At 30.4% G+C, this 10111-nt stretch overlaps 1 protein-coding gene across 1 annotated transcript in view; it reads right to left on the reverse strand.

The window, feature by feature from the left end:
* LOC106468811 (transmembrane anterior posterior transformation protein 1 homolog) overlaps positions 1-10111 on the reverse strand; it is a 44977-nt gene that overhangs the window by 4347 nt on the left and 30519 nt on the right. The window contains exon 10 of the mRNA XM_022397167.1: positions 4727-4872. Coding sequence (XP_022252875.1) covers positions 4727-4872 — 146 coding nt within the window. The remainder of the gene's footprint in view (positions 1-4726; positions 4873-10111) is intronic.

Raw genomic sequence — 10111 nt, forward strand, 5'->3', positions numbered from 1 at the left:
TTATTAAATATTATTATCTGTTTATAATTGCTGAGTGTCGTGCTTATCAAAGCAAGTTTCTTTCCAATACAAAACATGACCTCAACATATAAACAGTAATAATAGTGAAGAAGAGCATGGAAGTTCCCAAATTATCCTAAGGAAAGAATCAATTAGTTATTTAATCAAACAAATTGTCAAATGAAGCAGATTTTTAAAAATATATTTTTCCTTATCTAGCTTATCAAATATCATCATGTATCTGTTTTATTGCTTCAAACTAACCAGTAACAAAATTAAACAGCATTTATTAATAAATGAACAATTAGTGCAATTTTTTCATTCTTTCCCATCAGACTTGTAACACGAGCAAGAACTTATACAAGAATAAACCACATTTATTTCCTTTTTTTCATTTTGTAAGCAAGCTTTCAGTTGCATACTTCAGTCTCAAACGAAAATATTTTGATGTTCCAAAAATATGATGTGTGCAATACATAAAAATAATCACATTACTTAAATTTTTTTAATTAGTTTTGGGAAACTGTTCAAGATTGGGAAATATTTGGGTGCAAGTGATTATTGCTTTATTAGGTTCAATGTTCTGCTGCATATGGAGATAAAAAATAATGATATTTTGGTTACAGATTTCAAAAAAGCAAATTTTCAAGGGATACAACAAAAATTATCTGTTGTGAGTTGGAAAGCTGAATTATTTGGAGACACTTATTAAATGTGAAAAAGTTTTTTAATAAATTTGTAAATGTTCAAGATAAATATATTCCTTATAGAAAGAAAAGGGTAGCTTCAAGTAAAAAAATCAGTTTGGCTCACAAAGGGTATAAGAGATAAAATTAATGAAAAGCATCATACATTTAAGAAATATAAATTGACAGGTATAATGGGAGATTTAGAAGATTATAAAAGTTCAAAAGAGTTGGTCAAACAGGAAATTATAACATCAAAAAGGATGTATCAAAAAAGGTTGGCTGAAAATGTACAAATAAACAGTAAGGATTTCTTTAAATACGTTAAGGATAAATAAAATGTTAGGATGGGAGTAGGGCCTTTGAGGGATGATAAAGGAAGGTTTATATCTGATGATTATGAGATAGCTGGGTTAATAAGTTCTGCTTTTTCTTCAGTTTTTACTAATGAAGATGTAAGCAATATTTCTCATCCTGAACAATTGATAGATGGAAACACGATCAAACAAGATTATCACATTAATTTTGAGCTTGTTATAAAAAAATTGGGCAGCTTAAAGAATGATAAAGCTCCTAGGCCAGATATTTCCCCCAAGTGTTTTGAAGGAGGTTAGGGATTGGATATATGAACCTTGAATAATGGGTAGGTTCCAGAGGATTAGACCTTGAATAGTGTTAATCCTCTTTTCATGGGAGGTGATAAAAATTGTCACAGTAATTATAGACCCATTAGTCTTACATCAGTTGTGGCAAAAGTTTTGGAAAGTATGATAAAAGATGCAAGGTCATTTAACAAAGTTTAGAATTTTATTGAATAGTCAACATGGTTTCACTATGGGAAAATCTTGCCTTACAAATCTTTGGACATTCTTTAAAAACGTTACTGCTTATGTAGATGATGGTAATGGTGTAGATTTGGTGTATCTGGATTTTCAGAAAGCACTTGATAAGGTGCCACATAAAAGGCTTGTAATGAAAATTATTTCTGTAGGTGTGGGGCATAAGTTACCTAATTGGATAGAAGAGTGGCTGGATGGAAGAAAACAGAGGGTTGTTACAAATGGAGTTAAGTCAAACTGGATTAATGTCACAAGTGGGATAACTCAGGGCTCAGTCTTAGAACCTTTGTTCTTTTTGATTTACATCAATGACATAGATGGAAGAATAGTCAATAAATTACTTAAATCTGCAGATGATATTAAGGTCTTAGGTGTTGCTAGCTGTGAAAGGATGCTGCTGATTTACAAAAGGATTTAGATCATTTAGTGAGTTGGACAAATAAATGGCAAATGGGTTTTAATTATAATAAATGCAAGATAATGCATGTGGGTTATCATAATTAGAATTATAAGTATAATTTGGATGGGAATATCCTTAACAATGTTATAGAAGAAAAAGATATTGGTGTAATAGTTGATCAGTCTCTTAAGCCATCCAAGTAATGTGATGTTGCTAGTAGTAGGGCAAATAGAATTTTAGGTTGTACCTACAGAAATATTGAATAAAAGTATAAAGAGGTTAAAATTTCATTGTATAGGTTACTGGTTAGACCACATTTGGAGTATTGCATTCAGTCTTGGGGTCCTTACCTTAGGAGTGACATTGAATTGTTGAAAAAGGTTCAGAGGAGGGCTACTAGGATGATACCTTGAATGGAAAGATTGTCATATGAGGAGAGGTTAAGATCTCTGAAATTGTTTTCTCTTGAAAAAAAAAAAGAGATGGAGGGGGTCTGATTGAGGTGTTTAAGATTGTTAAGGGAACCGATAGTGTTGATGCATCATCTTTTTTCATACTTAATGGTAAGAATGGTAGGACTAGGGGTCACAAATATAAATTTTGGCAGGGTAGGAGTCATCTTCAGCCAAGACAGTTTTATTTTTCTAACAGAGTAGTTGGTCTTTGGAATGGTTTACCTTGAGATGTGGTGGAGCCAGTAAATTAAGGCATTTCAAGGGAAGGCTTGATAAATATAGGGATAATAAGGGCTGGCTTTGAGGTTTTAAGTTTCATTTAGTGGATAGGACAGCCTAGATGGACCAATAGTTCCCTTGTTATCCCTAAATATTATGTTATGTTAATCTGCAGTAACTTTCACCTGACAAGATTTTCACTGACATTCCATGACTACAAATAAAATTCATAAAACTTTTCCACGTCTGGAAAATATATCTTATTTTTCACTGACTTTCCTGAAATTCCATGACCTATACAAACCCTGTAGTGATTTTGAATTTTATATCACTTTTTAAAAAAATCTCAATTTACAAGGAACTGAATATAAAGATACAACCTGAGACACAGTCCACGGAAAGAGATTAAAGTTTTCAATGGACTATTCTAGTCCATATTTATACTTTCCTCATGCACATGCAACCTAAATTCTTTATTAAGAAACACTTCATAAAAAGAAGCTATGCATATCAGTTATGCTTGTAAATATATTGATTACATCCTTTTTCCAAATCATCAAGGTTCTTTTTTGACAATACCAGAGATATATATTTATCCACCATAATCCACTCTCTAAAAAAAACTTGCTGTCCCTCTGCCATCATACTTTTTCACACTGCTCTTTTCATTATTAAGGACCTCCTTTGGATTCTCCTTGAAAATACTCAGTCAGTATGCTCACATTTTTTTTCACTTTGGATGTTTATTTGTATTGTCACCTTTGTCAGAAACAAATATTGGATTTCTTACATTTTGTTTGGTAATGGGTATCCCGTCACGATCACATCCACAGCTGCTACACTGACAATATTCCAAGCATTCATCCATTTTGACTCTCCAGACCTTCCCTTGCATATATTTTTTAAAATTCAAACAGTAATCCTGCCTACACTGTTCAAGTCATCATAAAATAAGCTGTATTCTGACTAATTTGCTGGAAATACAACAAAATTCCAGGTTTATATCGCAAAGAATGGTTAAGTCAAAAATTCTTTGTGAAAAAATAAATCAAATCTTGTCTCTATTTACATTTTTATTTCTTCACTGCACTTAACATTAATTTTATATTCACTTCAATTATGAATATAACTATGAAATGAATTTTTAATGTAAAGCTTCTGGAGCAAATTTAGTAATAAAGGCATATATCTAATACAAGCATGTTATGGGTTTGTTTATTGTTTGTTTGTTTTGAATTTCGTGCAAAGCTACATGAGGGCTATCTGCACTAGCCGTCCCTAATTTAGCAGTGTAAGACTAGAGGGAAGGCAGCTAGTCATCACCCCCCACCGCCAACTCTTGGGCTACTCTTTTACCAATGTATAATGTGATTGACCATCACATTATAATGCCCCCATGTTTGGTGTGATGGGATTTGAACCCGCGACCCTCAGATTGAGAGTCGAGTGCCTTAACCACCTGGCCATGCCGGGCCCATGTTATGGGAGCAGAGCTTAATGTACAGCATTTATTCCATTTTAGGAATTGGTGAAATGTTGTGAGTGCACTGAAGAAGATTAATAGATTAATACAAGCATATGAAAAAATAAACTATATTATATTTATTTCTATAAGATAGTGTTGAATTTCTATTGGTTTCCTACCAGAAATGTCAGAAACAGTAGGGTTCTGGGCAAACAAAACTCAAGTGGAAACCCATATATATTTAACACTTTTTTAACTAAAAGTTAAAATTACAATATTATGTATAAACAGTTTGAAATTCTGAGTTAATTACAATAATATTTCTTTACATCAGTTTTTTTTTTATCAATTTTCAAAGTTTGCAGGGAACACTGAAGGATTGAAACCATATATGCAAATTAGAAATAATACAAATCTAAGGTACAATATCAATCTTAAGCACAACATTTTGGCATACATCTCTTCCAAAGATTCACATTTTCATGGAATATAAGAATAAACAACTTATAGTTACTTATATAACAGAGCATGTTTGTGGCATGTAAATACTTGAAAATGGCATGTGCTACAATGTTGGGATTAAATAAAATACTGCATACCATAGAGCTATAAAAATCTTCATGTGTAGATATGTATAGAATAGGATATTTCAGTATACATACCAACAGAAACCTAAAGCAACACAAAACTTTCCCAAGAATCCTGCAGCTCGTACAGAACCATACACAACCCGAAATACCAGAGCACCAAGAGGTAAAGGAATAAACCCCATCCTTCTAGAAATTATGTCAGAATGGTCTGAATAAGCCTAAAAAGAAGACAATATAAAAAGATGTATTTAAATCACTAATGAAGTTTTCAAGCATCATCAGAAATTCAAAAGTGATTGCTAATCTTATTAAAACTAGCTGAATTCTCCATGTTCTAATGAGCTGAAAAAACAAACAAAACAGTATAGTTTGTCTTTACACTTGTATTCTAGATTATAGACAATTTCACACAAGCTAGGTTTTTTAATATTAAATTAAGCTTAAAAACAATTTGAAAAGAACCCACAAACAAATGAAATTATCAGTTAAAAAAGAGGTAAAATTGGAGGGGGGAGCTTATGGCTTTTCACAAAGAAGGGCAAGAAGCAGCACTACCTTAAGGGGGTCTTGGGAATTGTATCCTACCCAAAAATTGTTTAAAGCATTTACAAAAACTAAAATCACTGTTCCCACAGAACTAATTTTTGTATCAAATGATACAAATACAAAATTTGTTACACAACTTAAGCCTAATGTGCCATTTTTACACCTTATATACATATATATGCAGGCATATAGACTTAACCTAATGAGTAAAGTATGTATTAGCTTTTTAACATTGTCTATTCAACACATTTAAGTTATTGTTGTTTTCTGATTGCAAAGCTATACAATTGGCTATCTGTGGAATACATCTTTGTAGTAATAGGCCACAAACTGCATACCCTATGATTCACAATCCAAGAAAATTAAACATTATGCATACTGATCATCCTCAAACTCAGACGGACATAAGTTCAAATAACTTAAACTACGGGAATGATTGAGTGATTATGTAATATCAAAAGTGGACAAGTTGACATTGTTTGAGCACAAAGCTACACAATGCTCTATGCCTAGCATGGGGAATCGAACCCCAGATTTTTGCAAGTCAGTAAACTTATCACTGACCCACCAGGGGACATGTAAGAGAAAGAGTAAAAGATCACACATTTTTTGACAATAACTATTCCTTAGTTTATAAAACTCAAAATATCAAAATGGTTAGACATGATTTGTGAGCAAGGATTGATTGTCAAGTTTGAAAATGGTGAACGAAACACACTCTTACGAAAAAAAACAACCAAAGATATTAACTTTCAGAAATGAAGTACATTTCAATAACAATAGTCTTAAAATGAACAGGCTATAAAACAATGTTAACATATCCAAACATCTGTTAAATGATACAAGTACTTAGTTTACTGTAATGCTTGAACTTTCTTTTACTAATGCACTGAAGGCTTCTTAACCCTTTATAGACTCAAGAGATGTCACTGATATCTCACAATTTTTACCTTCTCAAAGTGGAATTACTTAACTGTATTACATGAAGGTTTAAACAAATTTATTACAAGTATCTAGTTTGGCTTTAAAAATTTCATATAATTCAATTTAATTTTTCTGTAATTTTTATATGGTAAAATTTTTAAAATGTTGTTCCAAGACCAATTTCTGAAAAAGAAGTTCACACACACAATTTTGTCTGAGAATTTCAATTCTCTTTATTGTTGATCAGAAAGTTATTTCATACATCCAATCAATTTCAACTTGACTGATTTTCATTAACATATTTCTTATGATACTTTATTTTGCCAATTGCAGTAGTCACACTTTCAGCTATAAGTTGTACAAAACACTATATAAACTGACAAAAGATTTATAGGATCTGACCATTAAAAATGTTCAAGATCAATATAGCTTATTTTCAATAAATAAGTTCTTTTATTTATGTGTATATTTTTTCATGTGATAAACTTACAATAATATTTAATAAATATGGATACGACTCACTGGAATATTTTGACATCACCTATTGCACCTGCTAACCTAACTAAGCTTACCTATAAAAAATATTTCCATATATATATATATATATGTAATTTTTTCACATATCTTCTAAACCTCCCATTACATAGGTCTTGACATTTTCCTTTGAAACCACAAATTACTCCTCACTCCACTTTATTCACTCTACATGGATATAAATGGTTTATAACCTGCTCTAACCAATGGTATTTAAACTTTGTAGCTATTTTCAAAGCTGAACTTCATTAGTAATTGTTCAGATCAAATCCTGTTAGACCCTATAGTATGGGAGCAAGAAGCTGTATTAATAAAATTAATGAAAGTGGAGAAACAAAGCATGTAGAATATATTCTCAGAGAATGATAGTTTTTTTAAAAATACAAACATGTACCTTGGGATGGTAAAAAAAAATTATAAAAATGTCTACAAGTGTTTATAAATGAGACTATGCAATTTTTCTCTGTGAATTACAAAATATCAATTCTAAAATAATTTTATTAAAAAATTATTGAAACAGCATTAGAATTATTATTTCTACTTAAATTTTCAAACTTGATATACATATGTTCACTTGACACATGAAATGCATTCACTTATCATAGTAGGGTTAATATTTCTATTTTCACCACTTTATAAAAAAAAAAAGAAGAAGAGAGAGAGAGAGAGACTAATCACACTCCACAAAAAGCAATTTTATTCAAACTCAACATTTCAGTTTACACCTTTCTCATGCATTACAGCATCACATATGAATATAAACTGATAACCGATAAGAAGAATGCATACAACCAAACATGGTTTCAACCCTCCAGTCTTCTCTACAAAGTTTTAAAATCTGATATACCTTTATAACTTTTCCTTCTGATACAAGTAGTTACATTTTGTTTGGTCCTTGTTTCTCTGCTATATTTTATATTATGAATCCTACAAAACTTCTGGAAAAAGTTTTTCTGAAACATTTACTAAGGCTGTACACACCTCGTAATACGATACCTTTCCTATAACCTTGGCTAATGGAAGCCATATACCCAAGGATGCCAAATTATAGTTTTCTTTTATTACTTTACTTCTTTGCTCTGTAAATTTTGACTCATAAATACATTTCAAACATTTGTTTTCAGTAAAACTATTTTAACTGTTATTTTCTCTACCCTAACTCTATACAAGATTGGTCAATTTGACTGACCTCGAAACTACCAAAAAAAATATATTGAAATAAATCTAAATTACCCTTTTTTTTCTTTCTAGAATGACTTCAAATTGTAACATGAAACTACATTTCTTTATCCTGAGTAACTTTAAACTTGTAACAGTATACATCTATTTATAGTTAAATTTTATTGTTTTATTGCCCTTTGAACTGTGTCTAACTGCTAGTTGAACCATTAAAATTTGTAAATCAGTTGGGAAACATGGGGCTCACATTACGCTATCGAATTACATTACCCACAATCTACTCCAAGCTGTTTGCGTTTGTGACTTCTGAAAATTTTTTATTATATTATTCTTATTATTTAGTTATTTTATCTAATCTAACTTTAACTAACCTAAAGAGATTCCTATTTTTACATTTTAGTTACTTCTATAATAATGAATAAAAAATGCACTTGAAAAACAAGAAATAAAGTACTTACCTGGACCTTCTTTTTTTCCTTCGATGACATTTAAACCTACTTTTTTAAAATTAATGGTATTAGAACATTAAGTAATTTTTCATTTAATTAAATACTGCACCAAAGAACATAGAATAATAAGATGCAAAAAGCCGTTACAAATTCATCGAAGCTAGACGATATGTTACCTGTAGGAATGAAGCTTGTATTAAAAAGAAAAATTGACAATTCTCTGTTTAGAAAACAATGTAACATAACATATAATTTGATAGAAGAAAACCTTGACTTTCTTTTGTTTATAAATAATATAGTATTAAACATAAGAGAGAACTATTAACAAATCCTGAAAGAGAGGATGTGACAGGTGGGTGTGGCAAGAGGGGTCTGATTTTCTATTTGATGGCTCTGTAATCAAACAAGATTGAAGGCTTTGTTGGAGCAATGATAATTTCATAGTGATAATTTCTAACTTATTGGAGAAGTTGTGAATAGCCTAGAGAAAAAAAAAATGTCACATTTCTTACACTAGGGGAAATTCAGGATTTTTTTAAATACTGCATTATAAAATTAAGAACTTAAAACTTATATACTATTAAAATATGGATTGTTAGCTATGATTTTAAGCTATACAAATTGGTATAACAAAAACCAATAATTATTTGAAAACATTTTGAACGTAAGTCACTAAAAATCTTGTAACTTGCTCAGTAAAGGATACCCATGCAGAGAGAATTAATGCTATTCATAATTTCAGAACCAGAAAAAAAAAAAAAAAAAATCTCCCTCCCCCAATTTGAAATTAAAACAGAAGGAAACTTTAAATAGAGCTCAAGATGTTAATAAAATTCTTCAGTTGCTATTTCAGATGTTAAAAGGTATGCTAAAGACACTTAACAAGATCCAATTCTTTTCTTTGGATCCAACTGAAAATCACCTCTACATAATTCTTCAAGCCCTGAAAACTATTTTGGGTGTATCAAAATGTTTAACAGATTAATTTTTATCTTAAACCTCTATCTTATTAAAATGTCTCCTTTGTAGGAAACTAAACACTTTTGTGAAATCCTACAGAGTTTAACTCTTTCAGCACGGGCTTGGTCCCTGGGACCGACCTCATAACCATTTTGTGCTTGTTATAGTTTTCATGCTATAACTTTTAAATCTGTAAGCGATTGTTAACAAAATTTGGCAGATTATCAGTAAACATTACAATATGCAAAATATTAACTTTTTTTTATTAAATCTTAAAGTTTGTAAAACAATATTTTTCTCATGTCTTTTTTCTCTTTTTTGCATGTTGCCTATCTATCATGCAAAGTAATATTTGTTTTAAGATTAAAAATACTTTTATGCATCAGGAAATTTTGAAATTTCACATGCAAAATCTTTATAATGTCTAGATAGTTATCAAATGTTTCTTAAGAAAGAAACTTTATATTTTATCTGTTATTTTCAGCAATTAATCTCTGTACGGGCTCGGTAGATTTGACCGATCTCACAACCACCATACAAAATTAGGAAATAAATATAAATTATGCCTTTTTTATTCTACAATGAACACAAATTATAACATGAAAACATAAATGTTGAGATTAAATAGCTTAAATCTCATAACATTATACATTTATTATTTTTATGATATTGACATTTCAACTGTGCCTGGCTAGCAATACAGAAATTACAATGATGCAGCTCAAGTGCACTCATGTTACCCTATCAAATAACATAAAACTGTCCTTTGGTCTGTTCAAAGTAATTTGTCTTGGCTGTGTTTTAGTAGACTAGAATTTTCTAAAATACAGTCACATTTCAATTATTATACATTATATATATGTAT

The sequence above is a fragment of the Limulus polyphemus genome, unplaced genomic scaffold (assembly GCF_000517525.1).
Source record: "Limulus polyphemus unplaced genomic scaffold, Limulus_polyphemus-2.1.2 Scaffold3173, whole genome shotgun sequence".
Classification (NCBI taxonomy): domain Eukaryota; kingdom Metazoa; phylum Arthropoda; class Merostomata; order Xiphosura; family Limulidae; genus Limulus; species Limulus polyphemus.